Source organism: Lampetra planeri, chromosome 28 (assembly GCF_965212315.1).
Source record: "Lampetra planeri chromosome 28, kcLamPlan1.2.h2, whole genome shotgun sequence".
NCBI classification, from domain to species: domain Eukaryota; kingdom Metazoa; phylum Chordata; class Hyperoartia; order Petromyzontiformes; family Petromyzontidae; genus Lampetra; species Lampetra planeri.
The window spans coordinates 2,544,044-2,557,795 of NC_136134.1; the positions used below are offsets into that span (position 1 = coordinate 2,544,044).

At 49.5% G+C, this 13,752-nt stretch overlaps 1 protein-coding gene across 1 annotated transcript in view; it reads left to right on the forward strand.

The window, feature by feature from the left end:
• The window catches only part of LOC144728244 (uncharacterized), a 40,147-nt gene extending 27,100 nt beyond the window's left edge, over positions 1 to 13,047 (forward strand). The window contains 12 exon segments of the mRNA XM_078607550.1: positions 2,402 to 2,485; positions 3,861 to 4,007; positions 5,199 to 5,261; positions 6,138 to 6,254; positions 7,336 to 7,547; positions 8,242 to 8,357; positions 8,969 to 9,051; positions 9,823 to 10,051; positions 10,053 to 10,357; positions 11,514 to 11,570; positions 11,932 to 12,033; positions 12,853 to 13,047. Of these exon segments, the coding sequence (XP_078463676.1) occupies positions 2,402 to 2,485; positions 3,861 to 4,007; positions 5,199 to 5,261; positions 6,138 to 6,254; positions 7,336 to 7,547; positions 8,242 to 8,357; positions 8,969 to 9,051; positions 9,823 to 10,051; positions 10,053 to 10,357; positions 11,514 to 11,570; positions 11,932 to 12,033; positions 12,853 to 13,047 (1,710 nt within the window).
• Positions 13,048 to 13,752: the final 705 nt, after the last annotated feature.

The following is a 13,752-nucleotide window of genomic DNA, read 5'->3' on the forward strand; positions in this document are numbered from 1 at the left end:
GCCAGCCACAAATGATAGCTTAATGAAGTGGCTTATCATGTGGAGATTTCTAGGAGCCAAATACTCTAAACGCACGTTTCTAAATGTGGAGGGAATTACCCGGAGAAAAATCCATGTGACCACGGGGAGAGAGCATGCAAACTTCGAATACACAGGTGTCAGGGTGGGGGTATCGAACCTACGATTTCCTGTTTACCAGGTGAGGTAGTTAACATCTTGCCACTGACTCTGGTCAGACACTGCATGCACTACAGTAAGGGTTGGTAAACAAATACAAATAAGTAATATTTAAAAATACTCCACGACTCCAGGAAGTGGTCCCGAAGCTTGCCATAACGTAAGGGACCATGGTGAATTACAGCCAACGTCAGTTGAGCGTGTACAATTAGACCCAAGCTGAAACATAACGTATAAAAAAGATAGTTTAAAATTTTATTTGTATTTTTTGATAGAATATAGTATTGTTATCAGTAAGACATAAGTATACGAAGTTTTCAGTCGATACCACATTGGGAAGTGGGTTAAAATTGAGTTACAAGATTTGAGGATACGACAACAACAACAGCCAGAGTGAGTTAAATAAAAGAGTGTAAAGTACACTGGTGTGATCGAGCAGTTGATTGCATGCTGTAAGCTAATGTACTGCATGTTGAACTTCTTTCGCACCTTAGACAACGGTGCTAATCGGAGAAGGACAACTAACTAAACACAACAAATATAAACACAACGTCTCGTGATAGTAAATTTCCCATTGCGAATTGTCCGTCCTTTTGTAGAGGACTAGTGGGTGGCGTCACGTCACACTCGCCCTCGGAGAGAGTGGCGTCGCAGAACGTGACGTCAGGCGGAGCTTGGGGGATGGTGACGTCATGTCCCCCGGGGGGTATTTAAAGGGAGACCCGGGACGTAACCGGGGTTCGTCGGGGGTACGAGTTGGGACCCGGGGTAGGTGATCCTCACACGAGGCTAAGGGAAGCCACTCCACCCGACCGGCCGAAGTCGGTTGAGCCCCAGGCCGGTGCAGGGAGGAGATCCGAGTTAGCCGGGGTTGTAGGATTCCCAGTTCCCTGTCCCCGGGGAGTTCTAGGCGAGGGGGTTCTTGTTAGGCATAAGCCTGTCACCCCTGTTAGGCGTAAGCCCTTTATAAACGCGGCGTGAGCCCCGACCAAGACCTGCCTCTGTGTCGTAAGTTGCGCCGCAACACTTTTATCCTTTACACTTTTTATATTGCAGGCCCGGATACAGATTTACAAATTAAAATAAACAAATCCCTTGAGATGTGGTTGTGTTTAGATGCTATTTTAATATAAAAACTGGACGCATTCATCAATAACACTGTGGCCTTAAAATTAAAATATATAATAGGCGATGTTTCAGTCACTGGCCATTCTTCATTGCACATACAGAGAAGCCAGAGGGGTAGAGTGGATGAGAGTGGAAGACTGCATTGTACAATATTGGGGCCTGATTATAAAAGTAATTTGTTGTGATTTTAGAATGTGTGTTCATGATCCGGCACTGTGGAGCCATTAGATTGACAGTTTTCTGCATTTGCCTCTGAGGTTAACCCCCCAGTAAAAGAAACGCTGCATGTCCACACCTCTGACCTCTGTACGCACACCTTCAAAAGAATGTTATGCGCACCGTCTCACTTTTAACGTGCGTCACACCCACTGGTGATAAGCCCCATTCCACTCTGTCATGTTGCCTGCAACAGAGCCCAAATATGTGCCCGTGTATGTATGTACGCGTGTAAACGTATCGTACGGGGAATTCGAGTGAAGTGGATAGCGTGCCGCGCTACGAACCCGTTGAGGGTTTTGATTCCTGCTCGTGACCAATAATGGTGAGGAATATCTGAACCCTTCCTGGGCATATCCTAGGTTCACTCGGCCTTCAATTAGTACCTGGTGTGGTATGTGAACATGGGACCTGGGGAGATGAAGGTTGCCGGGCGTGGTGTTGGCCACCCACCCCCTCGTGCTCCATGCTGGCCTTCATAGGTGCTCGCCAACATAATTTCCCCCAAAAGTTTATAAAAGGCTACATGGGGGGTCTTTGTATCTGTAAATGGAAAGTGGTAATGTAGTGGTTAGCACACTGTGTTAGAACCCAGTCGTCTGGCCTCAGCTAACAGTCCTGATTATCTTAACTGGTCCTGGGCCTCTCCAAGGTTAACTCAACCTTAAATGAGTACCAGGTGAGGTGTGTAAACATCAGCAATGGGGGGTATGAAGGCAGCTGGGCGTGGTGCTGGCCACCCACCCCTTTGTCGTGCACCGTGCTCGCTTAACAGCACTTGTCCAAACAGCCTGTATAGGTTGTTAACGAGGGGGATCTTTGTCTTTAAAAAAAATAAGTATGTGCATGTGTGCATGCATGTTTCTCTTTCCCCTCGTAGCAAAATCACAACAACCTGCTGGAGCAGCATGAACAGCTCAAGGACACCCTTCAGCAGCATCAGTCGCAACTGGCCAAAGCGCAGGTGAGCAACGTCGCACGTGTGGAAAGGGCACCTTGTTATTTATTTTTGTATTTCAAATACGACATCAGCAAAGTGGGGTCATTTGCTGCTGGAGCTGTGGCCACTGCTCCCATCACATGCTAGTGGACAAGCCAAAATAGGTGCTCGCTAACAGGACTGTGATGGTGTTGGGCACCACGGTGGCGAGCTGTTAACTCCCTCGTCTGGTATACAGAGAGTTCGTCGGTTCGATCCCAACCCTGACACCTCTATATTTAAAGTTTTCATGTTCTCCCCGTGGTCGCATGGTTTTTTCTCCGGGTCCTCCGGTATTTCCATCCACATTTAAAAACATGCGCTTAGAGTATTTGGCTGCTATACTTTTCCACATGATAAGCCACTTCGTTAAGCGATCATTTGTGGCCAGGTCGCTTTTGAAAAAGAGCTGTATAGCTCATTGGGCCTTACCTAGTGAAATAAGGTTATAGTTTTTATAGTTGGCCTGAATTCGTTGTCTTGTGTGTGCAGGACTACGTTGTGGACAGCAGAGGGCATTTCAGGAAAATGCGTTTTTGTGTTGTACTTCCGCTGCGCGTCTTCATGACCCCACACTCACCAACATGGTGAAGTTTGGTCAAATGTCCACCACGACCCACACTGTATAGGGAGGACCTCATAATCCAGCAGTCGACTGATAAAAGAGCTGTACACTTATGTGTCTGTGTTTATGTGTGTGCAACAAGTGGGGAGCGGTAGGGTCGCGGTTCGCTACAAACCCGGCAACCCGAGTTTGATTGCTGCTCACGGCCAACACCAGTGACGATTATCTGAACCGGTTCTGGGCATCACCTAGGCCGGCTCAGCCTCAAATGAATAGCTGGTGTGGTGTGTAAACATCGCCACTCGGGAGACAAACGCAGCCGGGCATGTTAGCCACCCACCCCCTGGTGTGCTGTACCAGCTTTCATAGTTGCTCACGAACAGCACTTGCCCCAACAGTCTGTTAAGGCTATATGGGGGATTTTTGTATTTTTTGCAAAAAGTGGTGGTGCATTGGTTCACACGTGCCACTCACATCCCAGCACCCGAGGTTCAATTCCTTGGCGATGTACATCCATGGCAAGGAGTATCTGGACCTATCTTGTGCATACCGTGAATTACGATTACTTTATTGAGTTCCTGGTATGGTGCATAAATACGGCCACTGTTGAGACAGATGAAGCTAGGCATGGTGATCTGCCACACGTTGCTTGCCATGCTTGCCTTATTAGCACGGTTGGCTACCTACGGATGCAAAAGGAGTTCAACATACATACAGGTGCTCTTAATACGCTGTAATACTGAGTGGGGAGGATCCCCGTCATGTTCCTTGTGTGCATGTGGTGCCTGAGCACAGGTAGAGGTACGCGAGTACCAGCAGCTGAAGGAGACTCTGAATAAGATGCCGAGCCTCATGCAAGGGGCGCAGGGCGCGCAGGCAGCCGACTCGGGGCGCAAGGCGGTGGCCGCAGAGGCGGTGCAGAGGGACCGACGGCAACCTGACGTAAGGAAACAATCCCCAAACTCGCATCACCTGTGACGGTAACAATAATGGTGGTGGAGAAAGTTTGCGAATGTTGCTACTGGGCAGTTGGAGGCTGTCGCCATCCAACAATAACAACGGAGGGAGGAAGAGCAACGCTCACTAGAGCGGAGGGCATGGCAGCTAAAATGCAGCGAGGTGGCAGTGGAGAGGACTGACGGTGCATCTGGAGGTCAGCTGTCAGTCAACCTGTAACACTTGGGTCTGTCCCGTGACCTGTCGGCGAGCCTTTGACACTTCACGTGGCCTCAGGGTGCTCCACTCCTGGCACATGCGCCGTGGTGATGTCACCACCACTTAGTGGTGAATGGAGACCGGTTGACTATCCTAGCGGTGGGCGTGCATTACCAGTGGGTCAGCCTGTGGGCAATTAATATGTATTATTAATATATATTATTGTCAATCCACTGCTGTACATATGTAGTAATTACTCAGGAGGCTTGACGACGGGATCGGAGGCACACTTATTTATTAACACAACTTGTATACAGTTAGCGAGTATACACAGGACCTAAGGGGTAACGTCCCCTTACTCGGCTAACAGGGAGACACAACATCTAAGCCCCGCTAACCTAAGCCCAAGTCCTCCACTAGGGAGCTAGGGGAGGCTACCTGTCCCGGCCCTGGTCAAGCTGGGATCCGACCCCCTGAGTTCCCAGACCTGCTCGTCAGTCTGGGCTCTCGGGGCCACGCCACCGGCTTGCCCTGGTCGGCCCTGATAAGGACAGCGAGCCAGGGGAGCTCCGGGGCCTATTCTAGCTGGTCTTCCGTCTTCGCTGGTTAAAGCTGATACCTCGACCTCGAGCCCTCCGGCTCACCCCCTCTTATAGTCCGCGGCCCCCCCGGGAGGGGCCCGTGGGGGATGCAGGTGCGGACGTCGGTGTGGCCACCTCCTATGTGTACGGCCCTAACCACGCCCCTTGTGTTTGTTTGCCATCCGCTCCCATACACAATTACACCTCTACACATATATAGCAGTTGATGTTATGAAAGTTGTTGCAATTTTTAAAGGGTCATACTGTTAACAACTTATATCTTAATTGTGAAGCAGGACATTTATGTAAAAGGTTTTAAGTTAATGATTTAAAGGCTATGCATTGCTCGTGTATATGGACATGGACATACGCATATTTGTTTGTGTGTACACATCAGGATGAGTCACATTTGGATGAGAAAACAAAACAAATGCTTGAAGTGGAGAGAAAAGAGCGACAGGTAAATCCACACTTACCCAAGTGTCTGTGTGCACACAGACAAAGATCCCCTGTATAGCCTTAACAGACTGTTGGGGCAAGTGCTGTTCGGGAGCACCTATGAAGGCCGGCACGGTATACGACGGGATGGATGGCCAGCACCATGCCCGACCACCTTTGTCTCCCTCATGACGATGTTTACACACCGCACCAGCTACTCATTTGAGGCGACCTAGGGGAGGCCCAGGACCAGTTCAGATAATTGTCACTGGTTTTGACCGTGAGCGGGAATTGAACTCGGGTCGCCGGGTTTACAGTGCAGCGCGCTAACTGCTACACTACTGCTCCCCACATTGTGTGTAACCATACACACACACAGATACAAGCCAAAGCTTTTATTACGTATCCTTGTGAAATTTTGGGGTGTGTGCCTAGGTGAACATCAATATAAGCTTCCCCATTGTAGCCAGCGCCATGACCAGCCCCTGTCGTGCTCCCCCTTCTTCTAACGATCCTGGAATCATGAATGTCCTATGTGTGTGTGCACACGCGTGTGTTTGTGTGCACACGCAAGCGTGTGCAGCAGTGGAACAGTGGTTAGCCCACTTCACCATTTATATTGTATATTTGTTACCTGAGTTCAATTCTCAGCCATTGCTAACATCATTGGAAAATATCAGAACCTGTCCTGCGCCTCCCCTAAGTCGATTCAGCCTTAAATAACTACTTGGGGTGGTGTGTATACATAGGCACAAATGTGGTCGGGCGTGGTGCTGGCCACAGCAGCGCCTCGTGGGCTGTGCCGGTCGGCCTTCATTGGTGTTCGCCAGGAGGACTTTGCCCCAACAGTCTGTGTAGCCTACACGGGTGATTTATCTTGGTGTTTGTGTATGTGCAGGAGTTGTTAGACAAACAGCGACAGGCGCGCATTGAGAGAGATCGCCTTATGCAGCAGCAGCAGCAGCCGCAGGACAATCAAATCCAACCTCAGGAGAACCAGCTGCCTGGCCAACAGGTAATATACATTAACGTCTGATTCAGCAACTTTGTCCAGAATTATTTTCTCATCGCCCGCTGAGTTCAGGAGGGCCGAGTTTTTGGTCCAGAGCTGATGTTATGATTTACCCCCTTACGCAATTTAATTAATTGTCCCTATTGGAATCGTGAATTGTTTCACAAACCGTCTCTTTTCTCATTCTCGTGAAATGTAATTCTGAGTCACGGACACGACCCAGCGGTGGCCCATTCACCATGCGTCGCAGAGGCTTGCGGTTCGAGTACGCTCGGTCGTCTTCAGAGGGCACGTTAAAGGTCACGTGACGTCACTTGAAGAACAGTAGGATATTGTGTGCCAGCGTCTAGGTACAAATTTGCCAACTTTTTAAAACTTTTTAATCACTCAATTATGAAGCGCGTGGCGATCGTTGTACATTACTGCAAAAACTTAGCAGGACTCTCCTGAAAAAGAGTCATGAGATTCAGCGAGTCTTACATGGATACTCTTCAAATCTAGATTGCTTACATGGATAACCAAGCATAGTCAGTAAATGTACACATGCAGAACCTGCATATGTAGAGTTGATAGAAATATTATGTCGGCTGTATAACAAGTGCAAGAAGGAAGTAAACAATGTGATCTTCTTCTTTCATATGGCTGATGTAGATGCAGAGCAACAACTACAATTTCACATTCAGGTGGTCAAGCCAGACAACTGCGTCAAGAGCAGTGGAGTGTTTTGCTGTGATGTCTCCTTTGTATTTGTGGATTGGGCATTGCGTCGTTATACGTTGTATGGTCAGTTCTGGATGACCCACAGTCGCACACTGCTGGAGAGTTTCTAATTTTCCACTTGTGCATCAAGTATCCGCATCTACTGCCATGGTTTGTGCAGTGGATGCGATTTGTGGTGGACCATGAGCTTTGTGGAAGTTCAAACCCAGGGGTCTTCTGCGTTGGGTCTTTCACAACAAGGTGTTTGCGAGTTCTTTTGAACTCCATTCAGATCTCCGGGATTCATGGGTGGTTGAACTCGCATTGCATTGTGGTTAGATATGGCGGCATCATCCACGGTGACCTCTTGGCCCTGACCTCTTAGACGCCGATCAGCAAAGTGAAGAGCCATTACGAGACGCAGCTGGAGCAGCAGCGAATGGCGAAGGAGCGCGAGGAGGCGGCGCGCCGGCTCGCCGAGCAGCAAGAGCTGATCTACCGGCAGCGCTTGGCGCAGCAGGAGGCGCGGCAGGCAGCGCTGCGCCAGCAGGAGGCGGTGCAGCAACACGACGAGAGCCTGAGGCAGGCCCGAATCAGGTCGCTCACCCACTCTGCGCTCGCTCTCACTCACTCACCCACACTTACTTATTGGTGTGCTTTCTCGCTCACTTGGTCACTCACAAACTCACTCACTCGCTTACTCACCCACTCTCACTCACTCACACGCTCACTCGCTCACTCGCTCATCCACTCACTCAGTCACTTTCACTGGCTTGCTTGCTCACTCGTCCGCCCGCCCCCATGTTTTTTTATTATCTAGAACAAAGATTACAAGTTAAACCTAAACCACCCTTCTACGTGAAGGAAGAGTGTATGGGTGGCTGTGCGTATGTGGTAAAGGCCACATGAAGTGGTGAGTGTGTGCATAGCTGTGTTGTCGTAGTACGGTCCATTTAAAGTGGTGAGTGTGCGCGTAGCTGTGTGTGCGTGGTATGAGCCACGTGAAGTGAGAGTGTACGTGTGGCTGTGCTTGTTGTGAGCCCACTATGCTATGATCCCCACCGTGGGTTTCATTCCTGCCCATGCACATCGATGGCAAATGATGGCAGTTCAAACCGTCCATCCTGGGTCTTCCTTAAGTCAACTAAGCCTTTAGTGAGTATCTGGTCTCAAGAAAACACCAGCGCTGTGGAAACAGAGGCAGCCAGGCGTGGTTACTACCTGCACTGCACGTACCTATATGGGGTTTGTAAGGCTAACTGGGGCATGTGTGTATCATTTATTTGTGTAGGCAGCAGGCAATGTTTGACCAGGGGGTGCATGGGAAGGAGGGAGCGGAAGAGGAGGAACCAGAGAAAAATGAGTCTGAGAAGAACCCTGAAGCCGCAGATGAACACAAGCCTCAAGGTCAGAGCACAGGTCACTGAAGGTCTCTGTGGGTAACACTTCCCTTGTATCTACAGCAACGGTGGACTGAAAACCTGTGGGAATTTCTGCAAAAACTCTATTGTTGCTAGGTGTAGAACTGAGTATGCTTGACTAGCTTTACTACTGTATTCGGTACAGTCAGAGCTCTACTGAAACCCTTTCGGTGATGGACTTAACTATTCTGATAATTTAATCTCCTTCATCAAAGTGTCTTGCTGCTCAGTTGAGCATTGGAATGGCATTCAAACCCCGTGGATGCCACTGATACACTGGTGCTAATTACACATGGGGGGGGGGGGCGCACTGCTGTGCGAGTTTCAGAATTAATGATTAATCTCATGACTTGCACGCCTATAACATAGTTGGGAAAAATATTTATTTTTTATCCAAATTATACTATATTTAAGTATTGTCATATTAAAGGCCTGATTGCTGCTTTGTGCTTTACTGTTCCAGAATGTACCAAGCGCTCACGGTTGAAGATTGCGTGTGACCATTGCTTCCTCTTGGCCCGTGTCTGTGCTCTGCCCCTATTGGGTGGAGGGGACATAATCTGCATGACAAAGCTCCCTGTGTTTCCTTGTGTGCAGACTCCGTGGCGGAGGAGCAGGAAGCAGCCCGGGCCAACTTAGCACCTCTCAAGCCCGAGCTTCAGCAGCACCAGCCCTTGATTGTACGTTGCCCCGTCTTCCGCCCCTTGCCCATGCGTTGTGTGTTTTCTAGTTTTAAGCCTGTGGTTATACACTGCTGCAGTGTGTGGTGCTGGCCATGCTTGTGACCCTGATACTATTGGTATTGTGGGTATCGCTGAAATACAATACCCCGATATTGGTTAATAGTGAGGTACTGCCTGAATTAAGCAATTTGTTCTGATGTAGATGATCCTATGCAGTCGCGATCCTGGCTTTGCCAGGGAATTCCAACCAAAACAATGATAATGCCATTTGTTCTATCCAGGAAAGCCTCACTGAGTCTCACATTTATTTTTATAAGGAGGTTGCTGATTTTGGGATGTTTAGATTATTCCATTGATGCGTGGTTGGCATGTATGAGGAAACAGGGAGTCCCTAAAGAAAATCCATGCATACGAGGGGATAGCACTCAAAGTTCCACATCGATGGTTTAGATTTAGATTTTATTTAATTCAGCAGGAAGGGCCATATTTCATGGACGTTCTGTGATAGTACAGAGATTACTGCACGCTACAGATCTTAGATCTGCTTTTTGTGTTGAGTATTGTGTCCTTCCCCCCGTACCTCCGATTAGCAGTTGGCTACATACGTTGGGAAAGAAGTTGAACATACGTACACACATCCTATGTCCATTTAATTGACGTGCAGTGTCGTGGATTTTATAACAGTAAAGTCCCATTAATGTTGTGTTTTTTCCATTAAATGTTATATTAACACTATCCATATATGATTGACTGGCGCTTGATGCCCAGCCGGCTCCATCAGCAGCACGGGTGGAGAATCACAATGAACACCACGATGAACACGTCGAGCAGCAGCAGCAGCAGCATCAGCAGCAGCCGCATCAGCAGCAGCAGCCGCAACAGGAAGAGGAAGAAGAGGAGCAGGAAGACGAAGAGGATCAGAACCCGGCTAACGACCCCAACAACCAGGGCGAGGACGAGTTTGAGGCGGAGCAGGCTCTGCAGGAGAGGGCTCAGCGCGTCGCCGTCGGGGCGGCGGCGATGGGCGCGAGGGGGGGGGGCGGCAGTGGACACGCACGACGCCGCCGAGCGGTTCGGGGACGGCGCTAACGGCGGCGGGGAGGGGCGGCACGCGGGGGTGGCGCCCGGCGGCGGCGGCAGGAACGGGCGTGACGAGTTCGAGGATGCGGAGCGCGCTCTGCAGCAGAAGGTGCGCTCCGACGTGGGGCGACACGGCGCCGGCGCCGTCATCCTGGGTCCCGAGGCGGCGGCGGGCGCGGGCGACGCGGACGGAATTCAGCCGGATGAGGACGACCAGCTCGTCGTAAGGCCCGCATCTGTATTTCGTGTTTTCTGGGGGATTTATTCCTCTTCCTCTATGTATTGCCATTGTGCTATCGCTGTTACGTCATGACTGGAGATATGTACTTTTAAATCTAGATTGAAAACTAATTTCATTAGAACTGCTCCTTGTTGTTTAGTGTGTCTTTACCCCCGCACCTCCAATTGGCACGGTTGGCTACATACGGTGGCAAATAAGTTCAACATACGTACATATATGAGGTGAATCCGGAACCTTCGAGAGAGAGACGGTGCAACTCTGTGCTAGCGAACGGCCTGTGGAAGTGAATATCGCAGAACTAATTCTGAGATCCCTTGAAAATGACCTCTGATCCTCATAGTACAGAGCAACACTATCCCGCTTGCCCCGTTTCAGAGAACACAGCACATTCGTCAATGACACTGGCTTTAAAATAAAAACAAAGGCGATGTTTCAAGTAATGGCCTGTCTTCGTAACACGTAAATAGAGAATGTGTTGAGTTTGTGTTAAATTTGCTCGTTATATACTGCCAACGCAGCATAACCAAATAATTTGCTACGGAGGGTATTGTTGCATTGCATGACAATGAAACCAATATTTTTGTTTAATTATCAGGACCAACTCTGAAAATTAGAAGCACATTTCACATATTGGGTTGTTTTTGTACAGTCATTGGTAACCAAGCTCAGACCATCAATTCCATATACTTGACAATATAGTTTAATTACAGGCAGCACTGCCTGGATCCCAACCCAAGGTCTCAGCAGTGCCATGTTGGTGCTCTAGCTGAACCACCTGGTTTTTTTATTTGTATCAGTGTGATTGAGTCTGCTCCACTGTCTGTCTATATGCGTCTTTGTGAGGATCGGTGGCATAATGTGTAGTGCACTGCGTTGCGAACCTGGAGACCTGAGTTTGATTCCTGACCATGGCTAAGATGAGTGGCAAATGATATCAGAACTTGACCTGGGCCTTCCTGGGGTCGACTCGGTTTGAAATAAGTAGTACTTGGTGTGGTGTGTAAAACACCTACACTAGGGAGGCAAAAGTAGCTGGGCATGGTACTGGCCACACCACCGATTGATAGGTGTTCACAAACAGCACTTGCCCCAACAGTCTGTTGAGGACTACACAGGGGATCTTGTCTTTATCTTGCAGGTGGCTGGAAAGCCTGACCAACAGGAGGAGAATGAGCAGGAATACCAGGAGGAGCAGGCAAGCCCTATGCTATCGATGCACTCTGTACCACTTGCTGCTAGCCTTTGTCTGCCGCTTAAAGTGGAGGCTAATTGGTCGACAACTTGAAGGGGATCGTGTGCCTAACGCTTTAAGATCTCTCTCCATCCGAGACAGAAATGTTTCCTCGTTTTCAAGCCGGCCGGGGTGACAGCGCACTTTAAGTGCTTCATTCACAACCCCCGAAATGTGAGATTTCGTCGGAATCGTGGAGAGGGTCGATGATCGATACACACCCCTCGAATAGACGCCCCCGCTCCTGTGCCACTGGGGCCACGCGGAGGGGCGTCCGTGACATGGGCACTGACGCGTGGCCGCCCTCCCTGTGCTCACCCTTCAGGACGGCGGCCGCCGCCGGGTCGAGGGCCCCGGGGACGACACGGGCAGGGACGTAGGCCCGGACGACGCCGTGGAAGTTGAGGAGCACTACGACCACGGCAACGTGAGTGACGCGGGGGTGCGGGGTGGGGAATGCGATGACATCACTAGTGATGTTTGATTTGTTTATCTGGGAATTCCTCACACGGAGTCGCCAAGATCCTTTTGGGACGGTCCTATGTTGGGATCGTTAGGACTTTCTTTTTTTAAAGAGTGTTGTGCAAGTGGCGCAAACTGGGTGTGAGCCACCGTGCCAGACTAAATGATTTATGATTAAAGTGGAGCTCCCATTATCAAGGCAACTCTTTGACATCCTTGATCGACTCACCAGATGTTGCTCATTGGATTAAGCCGTGCCCAGCTCTCATCTTGAAACCTTGTGCTTTCGAAACCACTGCACTGCTGACCGATTGTTCCTGGCACAATAGTTATATGTCCGTTTTAAACGGTCACAAAGACATTCGTGCCCCTTTATGAATTGATTGTTAACATTCAATACGCAAAATTGGTCAGTTGTGTTTCCAGTGGTGAATGTAGCTCCTGCAGTGAATCAGTTTACCAGGTGAGGTCCACTGAGCTCTAAAGCTATTTTTCTGAAGTGACCTGGCCACAAATTATAGCTTAATGAAGTGGCTTTTCACGTGCAAATTTATAGCAACCAAATACTCGAAAACGTATGATTGAAAATTACATACAAATACGTACGATCCAAATTGATTCTTCTGCGCACGATTTGATGCACTTACTGCCAGCTTTTATCGTCTGTCACGGGTGTATTGACGTGTCCTTGGCGTGGCTGCTCGTCAACCCCGTACAAAGAGAGCACATCGTCTCACGGGGAAAACCTCACAGCAGTGGGAATCCGTTTCCTCTTTGTCCTTAGGAGGAGGAGGAGGACGAAGATGGCGACAAGCAGGGCCACGTGGGGCCCGCGGCTGCCGGCGCCGCCGCCAATGCTGCTCGGCACGCGAGGCGCGGTGCCGGCGATGAGGAGGAGGAGGAGGTGGAGGAGGAGGTGTACGAGGACGACAGGGCGGCACGGCACCCCGGCGGAGGGAGACGTGGCGCCGAGATGTAGAGTGGCGACGATGTGCGGCGCTTCGGCACAGTCGAGCGTCAGGCCGGTCGGATAAAACCTCCTCGTCGGCAGCTCAACCGGGCAGGTCACTCCTTGTAACTTGGCAGCAGGACATTTGTTACAATTGATGTTTTTAGCCGAGTGTAGACGAAATTACTTTTGGTGAGTAATTACAAAAAGATATATGGATGGCGTCTTTTTTATCCATAAAAGCCTTGGCGGAGTGTCAAGGCTTGTTGAATCGGCTCTTTTGCATCGATATGTTTGACCAGTTGCTTTTTAATGATGGTTTTTGCATGTGGTAATACATTGGAGTACCCATAGGAAATCTACCGTGTGAAGAGGGAATGATTCTCAACACAGATGGGTCAGGCTACCACTTTGCTGTACCGCAATTCACTGGCATCGTGACGGCCCAGCAGATTGGCACTTTTCCATCCATGTGTGTGTGATCCACCAACCCTGTGGCCACCGTGCTGGATTACATGCACACATCACTTTTCCCGAAAAACGGTACAAAAATGTATTACCCGACCGCCAGAGAAAGATTTCCTACACACATACTGTGTCAAAAATGCTTATTGCCCAGTGCTTAAGGACTGGTGTGGATTTAATGGCCCAGAACTTGGCATTAGTTGTGGGAAAACAAGGCAGAATGCAATCCTGAACCTAGTTGTGACTATATTACTTACTCGGGACTCATTC